This window comes from Terrapene carolina, unplaced genomic scaffold (genome assembly GCF_002925995.2).
Source record: "Terrapene carolina triunguis isolate 2854851 unplaced genomic scaffold, T_m_triunguis-2.0 Scaffold69, whole genome shotgun sequence".
Lineage (NCBI taxonomy): Eukaryota > Metazoa > Chordata > Testudines > Emydidae > Terrapene > Terrapene triunguis.
Window position 1 is genome coordinate 35,956,074 of NW_020664420.1, and position 23,576 is coordinate 35,979,649.

The 23,576-nt window shown below is 43.7% G+C and overlaps 1 protein-coding gene across 1 annotated transcript; it reads left to right on the top strand.

The window, feature by feature from the left end:
- Positions 1-537: 537 nt before the first annotated feature.
- Positions 538-20,744, top strand: CENPH (centromere protein H). The gene is made up of 9 exons (XM_024197869.3): positions 538-756; positions 3,257-3,312; positions 3,875-3,923; positions 6,143-6,217; positions 10,237-10,293; positions 10,890-10,953; positions 12,705-12,756; positions 13,607-13,770; positions 20,046-20,744. The coding sequence occupies exons 1-9, from the start codon at positions 605-607 to the stop codon at positions 20,136-20,138; spliced, it is 762 nt and encodes a 253-aa protein (XP_024053637.2). The 5' UTR covers positions 538-604; the 3' UTR covers positions 20,139-20,744.
- Positions 20,745-23,576: the final 2,832 nt, after the last annotated feature.

Sequence of the window (23,576 nt, forward strand, 5' to 3'; positions counted from 1 at the left end):
CTAGTGCAGTAAAATGTCAGGACAGGGCTGAATTGTGAAATGAGCTGGGTATGAAAGTTGATAAAGAAAAGGACGTGGGCGGGCCAAGTCACACAGCAGCTCTGTGCCTGGCTGGAGTTTAGTGTGAGGGCAAAAATGCTGGCGGGTAAAATATGCAATGCCTTGTTCAGATTAGCCATGGTGTGGTGCGGGGCCAGAGCACAATAGTGCCCCATCCTGCCCCGGGAGCCGGGGGACCACCTACCCCCAGAGAGCGGCCTTGTCCACCAACTCCATGCTAGGGAGCAACCTTCCTTCTGCTGTGTCTGCTGGAGCCGTGAACCCTCCCGCCGCCAGGCTGGGTCTGCTGAAGCCACGTTCCCCCCAACCACCTTGCTGCCTCTCTCGCCCCTTCCCGCGGGGACCATCCTCTCATCAGGCCTGAGAGGAGAATGCCGAATTACGAGCCCGGGAAGCGACCGTGAGGATTTCTGGTATCCAGTCAGGAGTAGCCGCCGGCCGCGCTCATCGATGGCGCTGGTGACGTGCAGGGCGGCGGCGGGCGGTTTGAAGGCGCAACCCGGCGGCAGTTGAGCTGCTGTCGGGCGTTGTTGCTGCCGCCCGGATGGAGCCGCTGCAGCGAGTGAAGGACGCGTCCAAAGCCCTGGGGAAGCTGGCGGCTCACAGCGCTGCCGCCGGTGGATCCGTGGAGGCCGGGGCAGCCTCGGGGCTGGGAGCTGCGGCTGGCGAGAAGCTGGACCTGGTGACCCTGCTCCGGTCAGTGCTGCGGCCGCGGGAGTCTCTCCACCGCCCCCGGAGCATCGGCCGAACCCGCGGGTCTCCCCGCCAGGCGCGGCCTGCGGCCCCCTCCGCCGGGCCGGTAGCTCAGAGCCGGACCCAGGGACCCCTGCACCCCCCCTCACACACACCCAGTCCCCTGCCCTGCTCCCTGCACCCCCCACGACCCCAGCCCCACCCTGAGCACCAAACGGAAGCTCCTGCACCCCCCCCCCCACATTCCTACCTGCACCCCTCACACCAAATAGGAGCTGCCCAGGTAAGCGCTCCACACCCAAACCTCCTGCCCCAACCCAGAGGCCCCTCCTGCATCCTAACTCCTGGCCAGACCCTGCACCTCAACCCCCAGCCTGCTCCTTCACCCCCAGCCCTGTGCTCGGTGCACTCTCACCCTCAGCTCAGTGCAGAGAGAGAGGAAGAGAATGGGCTAAAACCAGGGAGAAGGTAGGTACCCACTCTATGTGGGCAGGGCCAGGACCCCAGACCGGCAGCGGGCTGAGTGGGGATTGGATTGAAATGACCCCTGGGCCAGGCTCAGCCCTGCCCTTTCTCTGTGACACCCGGCTCCTGGAGCCCCACGGCCACTGCCCTGGCACTCTCCGGCCCGGGCCTTGGCGTGTACGGGAGGGGAGCTGACGTGTGCCTAGCCCTGATCCATGGGCCCACCTGACCTAGGCATGCAGCCCGCCCAGATCTGAACCCCTCAGGGTTGCTGATGCACCAGTAGGAGAAAGTAACCATTTCTGGTGGCTTTGCTGATGCAATATCAGTCTGGGGTTCCCTTCCGAAAGAGTAAAGGGACAAGCCTGGAGCCCTTCATTTCTATGCTCAGTAAAACTTCACCATGACATTGTCATATGAAGGTCTGTGTAGCTGAGTTTATGTCTGTGTAAGAGGACTGTTGTTCCCTTACTAAAACTCAGTGGGGTTTTTTTTGGTTGGCTAGTTCCCACTACCTAAAGGAAGGCGAAGGGTCGATAGGAAATGAGAACCCTGAGACTGACAGTCCCCAGGGGAAATGGGGGGGGGGGGGGGAGGGAAGCTAAGTCGGTCTAAGTTACACAACTTCAGTTATGAAAATAGCGTAGCTGAAGTTGATGTACTTAGAGCTACTTACTGCAGTGTCTTCACTGCGGTAGGTCGACTGCTGCTGCTCCCCCCTCAACTCTGCTTTCGCTCTAGTGCAGTCAACAGGAGAGCGCTCGGCGGTCGATTTATCGTGACTTCACTAGACACGATAAATCGACCCCTGCTGGATTGATCGCTGAGAGTTTGTGGCCACCATCAGAGCAAGTGTCCAACCCCCAGCATCCCTGCAGCACAGCCAGGGCCTGAGAAGGAGGCCTGGGACATGTGAGGAACAGACTTTGAACTTCCCTTACATTCCAGAGATGCTGTTGTGATGTCCCTGTGCCACAGAGCAGGGTTATGTGTTTTCCTTTAACCTTTCCCATTTTTTCCTTATTTTTTTAAATTGATTGCTGTTTAATAAATTATATTTGCTTTGAACTGTATGTAATGATCAGTGGGTCAGGGAAGTGTCCAGTGCAGAGAGAGTTGTCAGGACACCTAGCCCCTGCCCTAAGTGAGGACACCTAGCCCCTGCCCTAAGTGAGCACAACAAGGTTGGGGGTTGAGTCCCCCAGGAATCCTGGGCCCAGCCTTGTTGGCGTTATGAGGACTCTGCCACACAGGAGAGTGGAAGGGGAGCCCTGGAGGTCAGGCAGGCCTCTGGGTAAAGGAAGTGGGAGTGAGGACTCCGATCCTTTCGCTAGCCCATTTCACTGGGGTAGTGTATAAGCCAGGAAAGTTCCCCACAATAGTGGGCCTATTCCCCCGCTTACATCTGCACTGCACACAAAAATATGTTTTTACACTGAGAGATCCTAGGGGAGGCAAGGCAGTGTAGTTCTTACCTTAACATAAGTAGTTGAAGTAAACCTTAACATAAGTAGTTGAGGGATATAGAATTGACATGCTTACCTACATCAAAATCAGAATTACCTGGGTTAATTCTCCACTAGGATTTTACATCAAGATATGTATCTTGATGGAAAATACACCTTTTTTCCCTTCAGTGAAGATGTCACCTGAGTCCATTGAGGTCATTGTTATCACAGTGACTATGCTATTGTAATTCACTATTGGTTTGGGGATGCCTTTAGAATAACAGATTCTGTTAAAAAACAAACAACCCCGCCCCCAAACTTGCAAATATTTTGCTGGGTATGCTGCAAAATACTCTCTTGATAGTGTTTTTGGAGAGGGCTGAGTGTATACTTCCCACAATAACAAATGGTTGGAAAGGAGTTTCTTTAGATGTCTGACTTCCTTTTGAAGTGTCTGGGATTTTATTTGTTGTATTTATGATGTTTGGGGGCGTCTAGAGCTTTAGAATAGGTGTCTTTTTATTGTTTTAAATCAAATAAATAAAATGATAAAATACTTCTTATTTTAATTTTCTTCTTTCCTCTTATAGACTAAGAGAACAAATAAAACAGCAATTTATGGAATATAATACAACAGTTCATGCAGGTAAGTCTCTTTGTCTTTCTTTCTTTGATTCCTGTCCATTAGCTCCACAGCAACAATGAAGCCAAATGAAGTCTTCCACCACTTTCTGTTTTGTATCACTTTCCTGGCTTCATTCATCTTTAAACCTTTTTTTCCTCTGTCATTCTTCGCTGTCTCTATCCAATGCAAGTAAACGTACATGTTGTCATAACAGAAAATAATGTACCTGCATGCTCTATCTTAATTTGACTGATATTGCAGTAAAGTATTAAAAGATGAGAAACCAATAATAAATGTAAACATTTTAAAGTTTTTTTTTATTTTACAAACAAGATGCTTGTTCAGATTTTTATTGAATACCTTGTTCTTGCACTGAACAGACAACCTCTTTGTTTGCAAAGTTATAATCCTGTGACAATGGTGTGCTTTTGGAATTTCAAATTAGACCCTTTTCAATATCATCACAAAGTTAAAACTATAATAAAGGCTTTCAGAAATCTGTTCAACTGACATCTCACATATTCTGTGTAAACAGATTTTTTTTTTTCAATCTTGTTAACTTAAAAATACTATTGACTTGCAGGTGAAGAAAGCATTCCAGACCAAGCCATAGAAGAAAAGCTAATTGAGGCGTATGTCTTCTGATAACTATTTTTAACTTTTAAAATAGGGGTAAGGGGAAAGCTGTCATAGGTTCTATTCTTACTGCTCTCCTTTTAATAAGAATGTTAGATTAATTATCAGAGCTTTAATTTCACTTGTGGAGTGTGCAAGGGTAAGCAGAGAAATTTTATTCCACCCCTCAAATATTTTTTCATATGATGTGGACTCTGCTCTCTCATACCCATAGTCTTCAGAGTGTTGGCTGGGATTTAGCTACAAATATCCAAGTGCTAAACTAAATTCCACTTTTAAATGAGAATATAATCTTACGTACATCTCTTAAAGTATTTTACCTATGTTAGGCATTCAGATAGCAAGTTGCATTTAGGGTCCAAAACTACATTTGACTTTCAGGTTACTGGTTCCTCTTTAATTATGCTTTTATAATAAAGATGCTTTAAAAAAGGGAATGTACTCTTGTAACTGGATGTAGTGATCAGCATATTTCTAATATTTCTTAAAGAGTTCAGATAAATAAGCATCAGAAGCAGAAACTCAAATACAGATGCTGTTTTCAAACAAATATTCCTAACGATTCAAACGGTGGGAGATACAGAATTCTCTAAATAATGTGTTCTTACTTTTCTTTCTGGTCTTTAAAATGCTGATTATGAATAGAAAAGTGAAGGCATTCCCCTTCCTGATTTTTCTCCATCCCCAAATCTGTTCATAGTACGATTTTTGTTCTGTTAGATATTTTTTAAGCAACCATAATCAGAGGAGAACCATGATCAAAGTTTTTGGCACTAGTTCTGAGTGCTGTTTTGCATTACTGAGGCACAGCAGGAGTGTCTAGTATTATGGCCTAGAGGAAAAAAGTTAACACGGTCATGTGGTGATGCTAGTTAGTTCTGCAATGTAAATATCCTTACATAGGAAAAAGTCAATAATATTATCTAGGTTGTAAAATTGGACACTTAAAGTTAGGAATTGCCAGATTCATGATTGCTCATGCAATCTTAATTCAGCCCTTTTGTGCATCCAATTTGTGCATGGAATGAGACAGAGGTCCTATTGGAAAAAACAGATTGTGATCGTGTAATTAAAGATCATAATGCATATACTCAATGTAGTTGAATTAAGGTTGCATGGACAATTATAAATCTGGCACTTCTTAAATTTCAAGTGCTTGATTTTTGTAGGCTAAATAATATTCTTTTAATTTAGGGATTTGGGTTTGTTTCATGTGTAATTTCTTCAATAAAACTATTATCTCTCATCATTATCTGTCTCATCATGAGGATTTGAACCCTCAGCTTTCAATACGGCAGCACCAACTTCTACAACTTGGGCTACAAGACTAATTCTGATAGTGGATTCACCATGTGCTGAATCCGGGGGGTGGGGGGGGGGGCTGAGGGGAGCTTGGTCTGACTCACTCTATTTGCCACCTTAGGAGCTGAGGGAGCTCTGTTCCATCTGGTGCCTCCAGAGTAGGGGTGAGGAGCTTTGACCAGATGCTGGGGTCAGGAGAGTATTGGGGAGAGCCTCTTTCTTCTCTCTCTCTCCCTGCTCTGCTGTAGCTTCTCCGAAGTATTCCTAGTGGATAGGCTGTTGTTGCCGCTTTGGTGGTGGCAGGACTGGGCTCTTTAGAATGTTCATTGGGTTTGCAGGCTACCAACATCTTCCTGAGGAGCTCAATTACACTTTACAAAGCAGTTAAATCTGAAAGGAATTTCATGGGACAAAGAAAAGGCACTTCTATAGACTAGAGGATTTCTCCCTGCTGAGTATTAAAGGTCTGCTGCAGACAATGGAGGTGATGATGGTTCTTAAAGAAAAGGTCACAAGAATACTTCATAATAGAGAGTTTAGACAAGAAAGGGTTGCTACCTGCTCCCCCTATGGTTAGTTGGGGGATGGGGGGGCCCTGAATCTGTGAGTTGGTGGGTCTTAGTGGTTCTCTTTAACTTTTGTTCCTCCAAATTATTTTACAAATATTCTTTCTGCCATAGCACTGGAAACCAAGTTGGTATCAAAGCACAGCAAAACACATGCGCTGTGATACCAGTGGTACAATGGTACCATAATCAGTCATCCTCTGCTTTTTAAAGGGGAAATTCATCAATAATATATTGGAAAAGTGTCTAACTCCAAAAAAAGACAGTGTAACCATGTTTTATTTAAAGTGTGTGGTTTTGTTTGTCTGTAGAATTCTAAAGTCTTCTGCTATTGCATTTGTTTTTAGTGCCACAGAAGATCTGGAAAGAGAAATGGAACAAGTGAAAGTCTCCTTTCAAAACAAAACACTGGCGTTACAAAGGTAAAGCTCTTCTTAAAGTTTTATTCTGAAATTTTGTTTAAATAGTAATGGAACTACATAAGACTTTATTAATGTTGAACCAAGAAGTTAGAGTTGCAAATAACATCAGAAATGTTAGAATGGTGGTGTCACGTTTTGGGGTGCAATCCACACTAGTGAGGTTGTCAGTACCTGCCCTATAACTCTGGGGTACCTTAAACGCTCTGCTGCTGTGGCTCACAGCCCAGACACCAACAGTCAGCAAACAAGTATACAATGTCGGTTCAACATTCTGACCCCACCAGCTGACCTACAACACAACAGCCCCACCCTGGTCTCCACCAGCCTTGGTTCAAGGTAAATTTCTTACCAATCTTTTTCTTTCTAGCCATGGCAGTCTTTCAGTCAGGACATTCCACAGAAGTACAAGGTGCTGGTTTCCCTTGTCTTCCTAGGTGAAAGATCTTTGCCTCAGCAGGTTTTTCACTTACCATATATACTTGTTCATAAGCTGAATATTTTTGGTAAAAAAGTGACTCATCAAAGAGCGGGATTCGGCTTATAAACGGGTCTACACCAAAAATGGGAGTGGCAGGAAGCGCTGGCCAGCACATCCCTTGGCCCACGCCGCTTCCCGCCGCCCCCATTGGCCTGGAGCGGCGAACCGTGGCCAGTGGGAGCCGCGATTGGCCAAACCTGCTTACCCTGGTGGGCCGCGTGCCAAAGGTTGCCGATCCCTGATCTAATACATTGTAGTTTTGTTTACCTGGAGCGTCTGCAGGCATGGTGCCCCTCAGCTCCCTGTGGCCGCGGTTTGCCATTCCCAGCCAATGCCTGCAGATGCTCCAAGTACACAAAACGTCCCGACCCCGCCAGCGGCTTACCCTGACAGGCCGGGAGCCAAAGTTTTCCAACCCCTGAAATATAGGGTCGACTTATAAAAGGGTCATACAGTTTTTGCTATTTTTACCTATCCATTTTGGGGGGTCGACTTATAAACAAATGGGCTAATGAATGAGTATATAAAGTATATTCAGTTCCCAGAGACTTCAGTTACCTTGGCTGCAAGAACTCTGACCCCTTGTCTGTCCAGCGATGGATGCTGTCTTCTCTCTCCTTATATCTACCCAAACTCATTTTTTTCCCCAGACTCAGATGACTGTATGCTATTCTTCCTTTCTTGTGAACTTCCCATTCCCTTGCTGATATGTAAATAGGGCTTCCATTGTTTTTGGCCATACCTTGCTTAATTTCACTGGAGACAGGTAGATAGTTCCTTTCCTTCCTGTCTGGGGGAAAACCTGTTTCTCCCTGTGTTTGGTCACAGGCTTTGAAGTATAATATCATTAAGTATCCATAATTCCTCATATAGTGTTAATATCTTTGTGAAATGTATGTATTAATCACAAGTGTTGTTAGCTTTCATAAAAGACTTTACTTGATATACTTGTATAATACCGTAATATTGTATGCAGTCAGTGGATTCAATTGCTTATCATTTGAGGTTCATTCTCCTGCAAGAGGCTGTCTCCACTCACTAGCTGATGGCTTTGTTTACCTTTTATGAAAATATAACTTAATTGTCTCTGCCTGATGACCTGATGCTTGCCAAATACCTTTTAAGAACATAATTCTAGCACATATCCATAACTTTGTACACACCCCCATACATACATCATGCAAGAACATTAATGATCAGTGAGTTATTAGTTTTCCAATGATATCTTAGATGTCATCTTGCGGGTATATATCTTGACAACAGTGTGTTACGTGTAGTGAGTATGTCAGGCTTGACAAGAGCTGCTCACATAGCATAATGAACCACCAATGTGCCTCTGCCATGGGTGGCCAAAAAGAATGTAGACAAATATACCTTATAAAAGGAAATGAAAAGGATAAAACAAATAATACTCCAAACCTAAGTCATGGAAGGGCCCCGATCCTGAAAAGATGCATTTTCTCATCTATATTCAAATAGTCTTACTAAAGCTAATAGGATTGTTAACATGAGAAGTTACTTACATGCATAAGTCTTTGCAGGCATAGGCCCATAAACTGTACATTTTTAACACTTCAGTTGAAGAAGTAATCTCTGAATTTCTTGCTCAGTAAATACAATGAGAGAAACAGGAAGCAGGAATTAAGAAAATAAAGCTTGCTTTTTCCAGCTTGGGTATCTAGGAGTTGATCTTCTTTAAGCTATTTATTAGGAAGCTCATAATACAATAGATCAATGAAATTAACAGGAATAAAATATGGTACCAGTTCTGGAGTACAGGTTCACAAAATAAAATAATAAATCCAAATCTCTCTCTCTCTCTTCTTCCCCCCCCTCCCCCCATTATCAGCTTTTTAGGTATACAGTTGAAAGGTCAGAACTGAATAAAAAGGCATTTGTTTTTGGTTTCCTACTATGGATTTAAATGACAGTCTTTATTAATTTGTGAGAAAGAAACTAGATTTGACTAAAATTTATGAGAGAGAGAGAGAAAAATCTTTTTTGGGAGGACTGAGGAAAGTGGCAACACTTGCAAAAATGTTGTCTTAGTCTAAGGGCTTGTCTACACACAGAATGCTATAGCGGCACAGCTGTAGCAATTCTTCCATTGACCTAGCACGGTCTACGTGAGGATTTATGTCAGCTTAACTACACCACTCAGGGGTGTGAATTTTTCAAACTCCTGACTAGCATAGTTTTCTAGTGCAAACCATGCCTAATTTCCACTAGAGATGTCTTCCCCTCCCCTCCCCTGTCTACTCTTCTATCACATCTCCAGTGAGATCTCAGTGGCTTCAGAAACTCCTTAAGCACAAAATGACAGCTTTCTTCAGATCTTAAATACTGCAGTGCTTCCCAATGTCCCACAGCTGGCTAATCCACAATTCCGCTCCAGAGAGGAGAGCTGAGGGCTTCTGCTTAGTCAGATTGTCTAGTTCTTCCTAACAGAACCCAGCTCCAGGGAGGAGAGCTGGGGAGACTCCTGGCTAAGGAGAAAGTGTGGAACTAACTAATACAGCCCAGTTCCAAAGAAGAGAGCTAGGGATTCCTGCTTACAGAAGTACTGAAAAGGGGTAACTCGCAAAGGAATCAGGAAGCATTCCTGGCCCACACATGGTTTTCAGGCACAGGAAAGAAGAGTCTCCAGAAGGAAGGAGACAGAAACTGTTAGTTGGGCTTAACCTAAGGCGATGAATGTCCCTGGGTATATCTACCTGTGCTTATGGCTATCAATAAATGAGACTCTTAAAAGGGGATAGACGGGCACTCTTGTTTATAGCCAAGGGAAGTGGGGAAGGGTTGACCTGTGGTACCATGCCTGACTGAAAGGGGGTGACCTCCATGCCATCACACAGACCATCAAATTGTTCACTCTGCTTATATGTTAGATCCTTCCCCCAAAGTCTTTGTCTGTCTGGTCTATTTAGACTGCAAACTCTTCTGGGTTAGAGACCATTATTCTACATTCAGGGCCTAGCACAATGGAATCTTGATCTGTTAAGCTCCCCTCCCTAGGTGCTATCGTAATACAAATAATTAACTGTTAATAATTAACAACAACTTCATTGGAACATAGGGACAGATTATTATTTTTATATAAAAATGCAGCATGTATGGAAAGTGGTGGCTCTCCTGCATTGGTGTTTGATTTCCCCATAGAGATCCATGTCCCTGCACACCTTCTCTCCTCCTCTTCCTCCCTCCACACACACATTCATAGTCTTGGATTAAGGAGGATTACTGAAGTAACTGAAAGAATTAGAGTGGTTGGGGGACATTCTCACTTTAACACACACAGAACCTGGAGGGAGCATATTAAGGTGGGTTTTTTTGTTTGTTTGTTTGTTTTATGACCATTTATAAGAGAATCCTCAGATAATACATTTTGGGTATCATCATGTATTTTACATATGCACCAAATACATGAGGAGAAACAGATGCTCAAACTCAGCTTTTCTTTCAGCTTTATCTAAGGTTTTGGGTTTTTTTCCTTTGGCTTTCTCATCGACCAGAATTTTTCCTCTTTCCCTACCATGTGTAGGATCCAGCTTATAGATGCCCTCAGAACCAAACTGAGACACACTGATGCTGACTCAAAGTAAGGTGTTTTTTTGTGTGCAGTGGGTGGGTGGGGAGGTGGGCCTGACACTCCAGAGTAGAGAGATTGTCAAACTACCTCAGTCACTTTTAATACGCTTTTCCCTTTCTGTTTGTAGCACAGTTCCACTGGGTAGCTAGAAAGTGGTACTAAGGGACGCTGTCTGAGCAATTGGCTTGGACACCCTTCCTTCCCATTCTAGGAATTAAAAATGCTCCACCTCCATAATGCCTTTACCGCTAGCCTGAAGGCAAAAGTTCTAGTTTACTTTTTAACCTAGATTTTCTTTTGCATGATGCTGCTACTATCACCTTGATGCCTAGCAAGTTGTGTACCTTTCGCTCAGTGCTAGAACTGTTGAAAATTAAATCCCGATGATCTGATGAGGGTGCATAGAGAATATTTAATTGATTTCTTGAACTGTATTTAGCATAATATACCTAGGGAATAAATGTATACTTTTTCAAGTGCTAAAAGCACATTATGCTTTTAATGATGCTAAAGGAACAGTCTTTCCCTAATCCAAATCATTATGGTTAAAATGTTCATAGTGTTAATTTATGGTTTGGTAATTTAATTATTTGTTCCATCGTTAGGTTGATCTTGGAAACTATAAAACACATCATAATGCTTAGTACTGCAATACTTGAATCTCAGCAGGCAAGTATCCTTGGTATTACTAATTATTAAATCATTTTCAGACTTTAGTGGGTTGCCAAAATAATTTTTTTTTTTTCTTTCTATTTTTTAAATGTAGTTCTGAAAGGTGGTCTGATTTCTTTTAGGAGAAAACGCTAATTTGTCTATACTGTTGACATCTTAGGTTTGAGGTTTATGTTGATATTGAACCTATTATGATTGGGATAATAGATGCTGTAGATTTATGTTTGGGACTGTCTATCTGCTGGAAATTAATCTATAGCAATTTAATTGACAGCTATAGAGCGGAAGGGACATTAGCCAGAGGCATATAACTGCTGTGAGGAGCCTGAAACATGATGCATTTAAATCTACTCTAGAAAGGGAAGTTGTTTTTATTTTGCAAGGCATTGTGTGTTCCACATTTACAGTTTTGATCTAGTCTATATCAAATTTAGTCTACAATTAAAAAGACTGCTAGTCGTGGATTCACAGACTTTAAGACCAGAATGGATAACTGATCTATCTAGTCTAACCTGCATAATACAGATCATAGAATTTCACCCAATAATTCCTGCTATAGTCCCAATAATTTGTTGTTGAACTAGAGCATATCATTTAGAAAGACATTCAGTCATTATTTAAAGACTGCAAGTTTTCCAGACAGGTCATTCATGGAGCTCTTTTCTGAAACCTCAAATTTTAAAACATCTTTCTCAGTGTTTGGACACCAAAGCTGAACGCAGTATTCCAGTAGTTGCTTCGTCGGTGCCTTTTTATAGAGCTAGTATTGCATGCCTACTTTTACTTGAGATTTCCATGTTTATACATCCAAGAATCAGGCTAGCTCTTCTAGCTACAGCTTTACATAGGGGGTTCAGCTGGCTTTCTACCATGTCCCCTTATTCTTTTTCATAATTGCTGCTTTCCAGGATAATTCCTTGTCCTGTAAGTGTGACCAGCATACCTAGATATATAACTTTGCAACTGGCTGTATTAAAGTGCATATCATTTGACTGCATCCAATTTACCAAGTGATCCAGATTGCTCGGAGTAAATAATCTGTTTGTTTTTTACATTATTCACCACTCCACCAATCTTTGTGTCATCTGCAAATATTAATCAAATATTGAAGAGCATTGGGCCAAGAACCCTCCAGACCCTCACTAGAAAACACTCATTAATGGAGAATCCTCAAGAATTACATTTTTGAGATCTGTCCACGGGTTTTTAGTCCATGTGCCTTACTGACTTTGTATAGTGCTATTTATTTTAATCCGAGTATGGTGTAGTAGTAAGTCAAATGCAAAACTGATCTTAAGATCCGAAAGTCAAGCTGGATTTTTCCTGGTTCAGGTATCATCACCTTCAACAAATATTCTGCAAGCCAAATTGTGCCCTCAGTTACAACTGTACAGGTCTGTTGTCCTAAGTGATCTTGTACATGTGTAATGAAGAGCAGAATTTGAAAACAGAGGGAATGCACAAGTGGTCTTGCATTTGGAACTTAATGATACACAAACCAAAAAACCATAGTTCTCATTGACAGTAATAAAATTATTTTAGTGAAAAAGTCATTTTTAAAATAAACAGGTGACTGAATATATAAAGAGAAAGTCTGCTCAGTAAAGTCCCTTTTTACACAGAACTGCACTTTACCTCATATTGTTCTATTTAATTTATTTTGTGTATAGGATTAGTACCTATTAAACAGTACTACAGATTGACAATATATTAATATCAATATGTCAAACCCTTTTTCTTTAACACAGCAAGCACGTGAGTTGGAAGAAAAACTGAATGAGATTAAAAAAAGGAGATTCGGTAAGTGTATATAACTTGCTAGCAAGCATATATTGTCTTGCTACCTTCTGTATCTTTCAGATTGTAAGCTCAAACTTTTGTGACAAGCTTTAAAAAGTGTCTGCTGACAACTACATTATCTTGTATTACTGTAAAGCTCTGGTCTAGATGTAAAACTTTCTAAAAAATTAAGTATGATGTGTACATGAAAGTGAGCTGGTATGTTGAATGTCTGCAGGCAAACAGGACAGGTACTATGGTTTAGAAAAAGAGACTGGAGAACTTCAAAAGAATGCAGTCTCATTCCACTGTTTCCTACTAAACCTCATTTAGAGTCCTTTAGTACAACAAACCCCTATCTTACAATCCCTCTTCACATACCATTTTATCATACTGTAACTTTGTGTAATGTTTTGGTGGAAAAGTCTGATTCATAAAGATCTCTTCGTAAAGAATAATATTTTGGGGGAAGGGAATGGTTGTAACATGCCTACATGACTTGGCCAGGGATTGGATTTGGATTCTTTAAAACCATTCTTCAAAACTAAATTACTATATTATATGCAGACCTTTAGAAATATCGTACCAGCCTTTTGAATGGCATAGTTTGTTTTGTCAGTAGTTTTAACTATCAGCTTTGTTCTTTTACTGTCAATTTGACATAGGGAAAGTGCATGTCTGTGTTTAGAAATCCAGGGCACCCAAACTTTTCTTCGAACAATCTCTTCACAGAATCATAAAAATTAGAAAGAGAGCAAAATATATTAGGTAAGATGGGACATCGTCTGTAAGTCCAGGAATTGTTTGCGGTATGTTTGCTCGGATTTTATCCAGTCTAGTTCTAATCTTTCATTTTCTGTGAATTGAATAGCACTAAAGCAAGCTGGAGAACACAAACTGCTACAGATACACACTCTGAAGAAAAAACAAAAAGAGGAACTAGAGGGTATGGAAGTAGGTGAAATGTTAAAGAGAATATGTAGAAACTTGCAAAAAGAAACACAGATGACTACGTTAATTCAAAATATCTTCCAGGTAACTTAATCTGTTGCTTTGAAAATAGGACAGATTTGTAAGTCTCATTTCTATCGTATCTCAACCAAACACAACTTATGAACTTTTGTAGGCATTCAGCTATTTTTTGGTGATGGATATTTACTTGAGAAAAATACTTTATAGAATCTCTAAAAATGTCTGATTAATTTACTCTTTTAAAATTGTAATTTTTATAACTGCAAACTAGCCTGTATGTAAATATCATGATTTTGGTACTTCAAATACTGAGAATCTTAAACTGTCTTAAACTATTTTTGAAATGATGTTTACCAGATTTTTATCCATTTGTTACACTGTTTAAGGTACTTAAAAGATATGATGGGTCTTCTAGTTGAATGTCCATTAAATCCCACTGGGGAATGAACATGGGATTGAAACCCTAGGGTGGAAGAAGGGATAGGAGCATGTTTTGAAGGTTTTGGATATTAAGAGGAGTGGGGCTGATGGCTGTATCATCACCTTCTGTAAAAATGAGTGGCACTGGGAAAAATTTAAAAGGAAGCTCCATACATTTCTGTGTTGAGTGATCATATGTTTACCAGAGGTTGGTGTGGATGTTAGCATTACATTAGTAACTCTATAGTTAAGTATGAGAAGGTACTTCCATTCTAAGGGACTGATCTAGAACCCACTGAAGTCAAGATAGAGAGTGCCATTGTCTTCAGTAGGCTTTGGATCAGGCCATAAGTAAGGCTAAGATTATGTTATGGAGGTTGTGGAAGTAATGGAATCTGTGACTTCCAGTGACCTCCGTGATAGTGGGGGCCCCACAGCTGACCAGTTGCTGCCAGCAGTGGGGGACCCTGCAGCAGCCCAAACTCCACAGGCAGCAGGGGACCCTCCCGCAACTGCCCAGCAGCTGCGGGTGATGGGACCCGCCGCAACTGACTGGCCAACACTGGCAGCAGCATCCCCTGAGCTACCCAGCTGGCACCGCTGGCAGGGTCCCCCCTGCAGTGGCTCAGCTGCCACAAGCAGCTGGGCACCCCCGCAGCTCCCAGCTGCTGCCACTGCCGGCGGCGGAGGGACCCCAGAGCTGTTCAGTGGCCCCACAGCTCCCCAGCCACTGCCACTGGCAGGACCTCCCTCCCCCCCCAGCCGCCATGAGCGGCCGTCCCCTGCCCCGCAGCTCCCAGCCGGCGGCGGCAGAGGGCACCCCGGAGCAGCTCAGTGCTGGCAGCCCCCGCCCCTCCCCCTGCAGCTTCCCAGCCCTGCAGGGCAGTGGGGGGACCCCTCCCCCCAGCGCCAGTCCTGCAGGGCAGTGGGGGGATCCCTCTCAGTTGTTGCCAGCAAGGGGAGAGGGGGATTAGGGTGCTGCAGCCTCCTCCCTCCCCATTTTGTCAGGGATGTTTTTAGTGAAAGTCAGGGACAGGTCACAGCTTCTGTGATTTGTTTATTGCCTGTGACCTGTCCCTGACTTTTACTGAAAAAAAATCAGTAGCCTTGACAAAATCGTAGCCTTTGCCATAAGTACCTGTTTTCTCTTGTTCTTTGAGTGGCTCTGCATATTCCCACCTTGTGGTGCCTTGCAGTAGCACCTACTAGCAGTGTTCGCTAGAGCCATGGTTCTTAACCTGGGGTTTGCAGACTGTGTCGAAGGGGTCCACTTAGACTGAAAACTGACTGAACATAATTCAATTATATATACAGACAATAGATTTCCAAAGGGGTCTGCACTGCCACTTGAAATGTTTTAGGGGTCCGCAAATGAAAAAAAGTTGAGAACCACTGAGCTAGAGCACTCTTTTGCTCCTTGACCCTCCCGTCAGCATCACTGATGTACTGAGGGCAAGGCTTTATAGGTGCAGAGCGTTCTCCCCACCTCAGTTCCTTCCAACTGCATGCCACAGTCTGATGTGAACCTCTTCGTTCTCGCCGGAGCATCTTTTCTCAATAGTTAGTATGAGTTGTTAGTTTAGTCAGTTAGTGATTCTTTTTCATTCCATGTTACGGTGGAACTAAAGAAACAGAAGAAGCTGGGATTTAAGGGGTTAGGGTTAGATCCAAGTGTGAACGCAAGGGACTTGTGTTCTAAGAGAAGGCCCATTTCCCCAACTCTGAGAGCCTCTTCCACATTCCCCATCAGGAAGAAGATACTAGAAGGCGTGGGAGGACCATTTCACAGATCCTCCCATTCTCCCTCTTCCAAAGACCACTGAGGTTCTCCACAAACAGCCAATTCCCCATATCTCCTGCTGGATCTGTTGTTGTCCCTGGTTCATTCTATCTCAGATCCAGACCCAGATTTTTATTGAGGGAGCTAGAAGAAGAATCCAGAGACTGACAGTGTGATTGGGACCTGCCTTTGGTCCTCCCCTGGCTGGCATATTCCCACATCCTAGTTGCTAGGGAGACTGGCAGCCCTGGGGCCTGTACTGGGGGCCACCTCAGGAATTTTTTCAGCTATTCTCCACATGGAGAGGTAATGTCTCATCTGCGAAGGATCCAGAAGCCCAGAGATACTTTGATCCGACTCTTCTGGATACACTGATGATTCAGGCAGTGATTCCTGAAGTTTTGTCCAAGGGAGAAGAGTAGGAGGAGGTAGACTCCACTCTCTTATCAGAAGCAGATGGACACGGATTATGAACCAAATCCATCACCTGACAAACATGTGGGGGTGGCTTCAGCCTCCTCTCCAGTTGAGGACGTTATGCAGTTCCACAATCTGGTGGACAACATGGTTTCCATCTTGAAACTACCTGTGGTATCTTTGGAAGAGACTTCCTGCCTGGTATGCAATATCTGTGGTGCTACAGCTAAGAGTAGGATATCCCTACCCATCATAGATGGACTGCTACAGTCAGCCAGATCCATTTGGTCCACTGCTACATCATCAGCCCAGCTCCAAAAAGCCAGATAAACTGTACCAGGTACCTTCTGAAGGTTTTTCTTACTTTCATGCCAATCCTGTATTCACTTCCCTGGTAACGTCAGCAATAGAGCAAGAACTGAGCAGAAGCACTCCATACCAGCTGATAAAGTCGTTAGGGAGAAAAGTGTTCTTCCTTGTCCCTCAGTATTAGGGTGATTAATTATCAAGTAACCATGGCCCATTACCAATTCCATTATTGGGTGGGGGGTGGGAAATGACTTTATTTTTATTTGACCTGCTGGATGACAGAAAAGGGTTGGCTAATGCCCTCTTAGTAGAGGGTCAAAATGTAGCTAAACTTTCCATTTGAGCTGCCTTTGATGTTTCAGGCTCTGTTGCAAGCGCATTGGTGTCTGCTGTGACCATTAGGAGGCATGCATGGCACCATTCCTCATCCTTAACTATAGACACTAGACTCAGAGTCAATATGAAAAAAGGCCTTTCAAACCAAGGTCTAAACCTAAACAATCCACTGCATCATCAGCATCCTCATCACGAAGCCTCAAGCCCCAGTTTTGACAAGATATGCAAGAGTCAAAAAACAGTCAACTAAGACCAATCTATCCTTTAATTTGGGAACAGACTAACCTATTTCATCAATGTATGAAGGCAAATTACCTAGGACAAAATCAGGGGTTGTCTAACTCATCATTAAAAGTTAATTTGACAGCCATCTCTATGTATTACACTCTAGCTGATGGTAGATTATTTGTTCATTGTTGGGTTAAAAGATTTATGAAACGTGTATTCCTCTGTTAGAGATCTTGCCCCTTCTTGGGACCCCAATTTGAGGTTGGCCATACTGGTAAAATCGCCCTTTGAACCTCTACCATTTATCTATGCCATTATGGTTAATCTACCTTTAACTTCTTTTCATAAGGACAAGGTAGTTCTCAGACCTGATCCCAGATTTTTACCTGAGGTAGTGTCTGATTTCGATATCAATTAGACCGTTACTTTGTTGTCTTCCCCCCAACGACACACTCGAATAAGGGGGAATCTGTCCTACACACTTTGGATGCCTGGAGAGCCCTCACCTATTATCTGGACAGGACTAAAAGTTTTTGTAAATCTTCTTCTAGATTGTCTTATGCCAAGAATCCCATGAGAGATTCAGTTTCTTCCCAGACTTTCTCGGTGGATTAAACAATGTATTGCTGAATGCTAGATGCTGGCAAAAGTTCCGGTACCTGCTGCTATTTGCCAGTTGCTGAAATTTGCAAAGCTGCAAGCTCAACTTCAGTTCACACTTGGCTTTTAGGGCAGATGCCAGATTTGGCAAAGTGGTGCTTCAGCCTCTCTTCAGCTAGGACTCTCTGTGCCTGGTTTTATTAGTCTGTCCTATAAATGGAAATGTGCAGAGCCAGACAAAGAAATAATGAAGGTTCTTCTTCAAGTGATTGCATATGTCCATTCCACTGTAGGTGTTTATGCGCTCCAGTGCACAGTTGTTGGAGAGATTTTACCCTTAGCAGTACCCGTCAGGGTGACCCAAGCACCTGCTGCTGTCTCATGCATGCTGAGCAGGCATAAAGGGCCAAGCTGTCACTGACCATCCTCAATTCCTTCCTACTGCTCATGACAGTTGTTGGAGCTCCCTATCCTTGCCTCTACAAGTCTTTAGTCAAAATCTGTAAATAGTACCTGTGTATAAGTAGATTAGAGTGGGGGGTTGGTTAGGTGTTTTTTTTTAAAAGTTGTTTGTTTTCTGTGGTTCCAGCACCTAGTTTGGATACTGAAGATATGCTGTACTCTCCGGGTTTCAAGCCTTGACACTCTTGTGATAAGGCAATGCCTAATAGTGACCCTCACCTCAGCTGTTGTAAGTGCTTGAGGGAGGCTCATGTGAGTGACAGGTGTGACATTTGTAAGGGCTTTAAGCCTCGTTCCATCTGCTGATGGCGTTGGTGCCATGTCCTCCATCTGAGTCATCTACCTCAGTTCGGATACCAAGCATCTCTGTGTCAGTACACATCACGTTTGCCTCTTACTATGCAATCTCTCAGCAACCTAGAGACTATGCTAAATTTGGATGAGTGGTCCACCCGTCCCTGTTCAAATAGACTCTAAATCCAACTCCAGATGGGACTCCTTTTGAGTCACCTACAGTGGAATGATCATGGGCAATCACTCAAACAAGAAAAAACTGTTACTAATCTTTCTGTAATTTGTTCTTTGAATTGTGTTGCACATATCCATTCCACAACCCACCCTCCGTCCCCTCTCTAATGGAGCTGATCTGGTAGGAAGGAACTGAGGGGGGTCGGGGTAGCTCAGCCCTTTATGCCTGGGCAGTGTGTGTGAGACAGCAGAGGGTGCTCAGGCCTGCCCATCAGGTACTGCTAAGGGTAAAAACTCTCCAGCTGTGCACTGGAGCACACAAACTCCTACAGTGGAACACCTCTCAAAGAAAAACAGTTACAGAAAGGTTAGTAACCATTTATTACTTGTAACCAGAGTTCAAGATGGCTCTGCATGTTCACCCTTCCCACCCAGCTTACCTCTCTGTTGGAGTCCTTGTTTCGTTCTGTCCCTCTGGCTTTATGGTGGAAGAAACTGAGGTGGGGAGGGAGCTCGGCCTCCTATATAGCCTCCTCAGTACATCAGTGACACTGGGGGGGGAGGGGGGAGGGGGAATGGGATGAGAATTCTCTAGCTAACACTGCTGGAAGGTTCTACCACAAGGCACGAGGAGTACTTGTGGCACCTTAGAGACTAACAGATTTATTTGGGCATAAGCTTTCATGGGCTAAAACCCACTTCATTGGATGCATGCAGTGGAAAATACAGCAGGAAGATAGATATATAGATATATGGAGAACATGAAAAAATGGGTGTTGCCATACCAACTCTAACAAGACTAATCAATTAAGGTGGGCTATTATCAGCAGGAGATAATAGCCGACCTTAATTGATTAGTCTTGTAAGGTGCCACAAGTACTCCTCGTTCTTTTTGCTGATACAGACTAACATGGCTACCACTCTGAAACCTGCTACCACAAGGTGGCGCAGTACCCCTAAGTGTGAATATACTGAGCTAGGTACAAGTTACATGTAAGTAACCTTCATTTTTGTAAGCACTTCAATATTTCTTGAGAGGAGATATCCTTTGGGTTGAAATTAATACTTCCTGTTCTCAGCACCAAAATCATATGCATGGTGTTAAAACAACACATTTTCTGTGTTTGGAGTTACTAAAACTAGAGATTTTTTTTCAGTTCATGTACTTTATGTACTGATTCAAACTTTAAAAAAAAAGGCAACAACTTGGGCAACTTCTTAATAAGTGACAATTAAAATAGTGCTTTAACATTTTAGGGGGGTTTTTTTAAACTGGTTTTTCTATGGCATTAACTTAATGATAACTGTCTTATTACAGGGCATCATTATTGGAAGTAAAGTCAACTGGGCAGAGGATCCAGTTTTGAAGGCAATTGTTCTACAGCTTGAGAAAAATGTGAACTGTATCTGAATAAGCCACAAGACTCTTTTTTTAAAGCTATAGTTTTTATATAATATGCACCAATAAACCGGAGTTCAACTAGACTGACACAAATAATGGTAACAATAGCAAGACAACTTAAGAGACTTTGAAAACAGGACCTTTCTACAAGTGCATTTCCTCTGCTATGGTGATTCAGATGTGCAATTACACAGTGCAAAACTGAATCATTATTTTAAGGACTTAGATTGTAACATTACAGTCTGACCTGAGGTAAGTGCATAGTTGCTCAATCCCAGGAGCTGTCCAGGGAAAGAACTGCAGCTGTCTAAGTCCTGTCTACCTCCACACCAAGGAGCACAATGATCTGCTACTGGCTGGCATATTGAAGGGTGGAAACAAGACTCTGCTTTCTTCCCCCATCTTCCTGCCTGGGAGTGGGAGTAGCAGTCCCCCTGATGCTGTTCCTCACTGAAGTGTGACTCTCACTGTGGGATAGCCTGTGCAGGAGAGTAAGGCAGCATCTCACTCCCCTTATTCCTCTGCATCCTTTTCCTAAGGACATGTCCCAGTACTGCACATTGTGAAAATAGTAATCGTACAAAGGTTGTGTAGTCATTTACAAAGGCTACCATTGATAACCAATGTAGCACTTTGGCCAAAAGTGTTATGTATGATTTAAAACTTCTTTAAAAGTTGAGCTCATTTTATTTTGTATGCCTTCAAAAGACTAAATGATGATCAAAACCAATTCATCTGTGCTGTATCTGCTACTGCAGCTCTCTAACACCAGCTTCAATAAAAATTGTCTGTCCTGAATCACAACAGCCAATATAGAGAAAATGGGGGTTGTGCAGAAGGCATGTGGGATTTTTATATAGGCCAGGACCTGAGTTTCTATACAATTGAACTTAGTTTTAACTTCATTCTTTACAATTTGACAGATTTGTATCTGGACTTCATTCCACACTTAAATTTTCTTTAAGTAAAAAGTAACATTTTGGATAGGGGAAATGCATTTAGTTAAATAAAAATGCAGGTAACAAAGCCAAAGGTGATCTGAAGTTGGGGACAAAACTCTTAAGATGAGAATGTGACTTCTGTTTTTGTTAAGCTTCAAAATGCAAAAATAGATTAAACTATATACTGTAGTTTAAAGTCTTTCTTAGTAATAACCTCAATAAAATGACTTGTGCTGACTGCTTCCCTTTGTCTTCTCATGAATCTTGGAGTTCTTCAGAATTGGTGATAATATAGAAAATGGTCTGTATTTTTGAATGTTCCCATGTGAAGTAATAGGTATGGAAGACTTGGCGCTATTTTAGAGCTTACTGACTTCCTTCTGTCCTTGCTTCTGTTGACTCAGACAGGCATGTTAGTTTATATATAAGTGACTGCTGACAGAAAATTCAGTATCTTTCATTGTTACAGTTGTGTTGGTCCCAAGATATGAGAGAGAAAAGGTAAGTGAGGAGATGTCTTTTCTTGGACCAGTGTCTTCTGGTGAAAGATCCCAGACCTGAAAAAGAGCTCAGTGTAGCTCGAAAGCCTATACCTTCCACCAACAGAAGCTGGTCCAGTAAAAAAAATATATATTACCTCAGTCACCAACCTTGTTTCTGTTGAGAGAAAAGGCTGTTTACCAGTGTGGCTTATGGTCCTTTATTCTCCCATCACCTCCAGTCTTTCTCCCCTCTATCCCACACCTGTATCCTTGTTCATGCCTCTGGTATACACAGGTGTTCACTTCTTTTTGAAGTACTAGCATGCCTGTGCACTCTAAATTGGTATCTGCCTCCTCTGATTCAGCCCCTTCAAAGAGCACTATTGCAGAGCAGGGACAGCAGCAACATTCTCACCCTGCAAGAGCAAGGCCACCTTAGAGTGAAAACAGTTGTCAGTGGTAATAGCCTCCTTAAATCAGAGAGAAAATGCAGCTGTCACCATTTGTGGCAACAGGGCACCCTTCTTTGAAAGAAAGTATAGTACCCTACTGCTGGTTAGGGCCTGTGAAAGGAAACTGGCCCAATGCTCACGGCAATAAGGCTTCACTTCTCTCAGCCCTCTGGAAGCGACTGCTTCACAGAAGAAGAAGAAGCCATAAACGCTCTAGCCATAGGCTCCTCTGGAAGAAATGCACAAGCCTTGTCATAAGAGGGAAGTGTTAACTAAGTTAAATCTGTCAAGCATAAGATAAATTCTTCGAGTGATTGCTCATGTGTATTCCACAATAGGTGTGCGTGCTCGCCATGTGCACCAGTGTCGGAAGTTTTTCCCCTAGCAGTACCTGTGGGGGAGCGCCCCTAGTAACCTCTGGAGTGGCACCTCCATGGCACGGTGTAAGGGGCGCTGTGCGCTCCCCCCACCCTCAGTTCCTTCTTGCCGCCAGTGAAGGTGCTTCGGAACTGCTTTGCTCCAGCTTTGCTGTAGCTTGTCCCAGAACTCTTGTTCGTTCAGTGTATGTGACCTCTAGTTAGTACTCGATTAGGTTTAGTTTAGTTTAGCTAGTGCGCCCGGGCTGGGGCATGCCCTGCATCCCGGGTTTTAAGTCGTGTGACACTTGTAGGTGCCTGATGCCAGTGAGTGATCTGCATACGGAATGTTTATGCTGTTTGGGTGAAACTCATCTCCGCGATCGCTGTAAGATTTGCAAGTCATTTAAGCCTCGGACCGAGAGAGAGAGACATTAGGCTCCGGGCTATCATGGAGTTGGCGTTGACCCCAACTGAGGCGCGCTGCTCCGAGTCGGCACCGGGCACCACGATGTTGGTGCGCGGCGACCCCTCGGCGCCAGCTACTAATTAGCATGCCCCATGGACAGGGAGCGGTGCCAAGAAGAGGCCTTCTCCACCGCAGCACTGGAGTAAATCTGGGGCAGAGCTAGACCCGTGTTGGGCAGTCCTCGATCCCCATCGGCCTCTAGGCCTCCGACTCGGTGGTAGCGGCCTACCTCAGGCGCCGGGGGGTCCAGATCTTCCCCTCACTGGACGACTGGCTGGTCAAGGGCAGCTCCCGGTTGCAGGTGCAGGATCACGTGGCGCTCCTTCTGTCCATGTGCGCCACTTTGGGCCTGTTGGTAAATGACACCAAGTCCACGTTAGTCGCGGTACAACGCATAGAGTTAATCGGGGTGGTCCTGGAAGCCACGTCGGCCAGAGCCTCCCTCCCTCAGGACAGGTTCGAGACCCTGAAAGGGCTCATAGACACGGTCACAAGGTTTCCATTGACAACAGCCAGAGCGTGCCTCCAACTCTTGGGTCACATGTCTGCATGCACGTATGTGATCCACCATGCCAAACTCAGGATGCAGCCCCTCCAGCTGTGGTTGGCCATGGCGTTCTCCCAGGCCAGAGACAGAATGGATAAAGTCCTCACTGTGCCTGAACCGGTGATCACCTCCCTATGATGGTGGTCCTCCCCAGGGAACATACTACACGGGGTCCCGTTCAGAGGCAGGCCCCCGTCAAT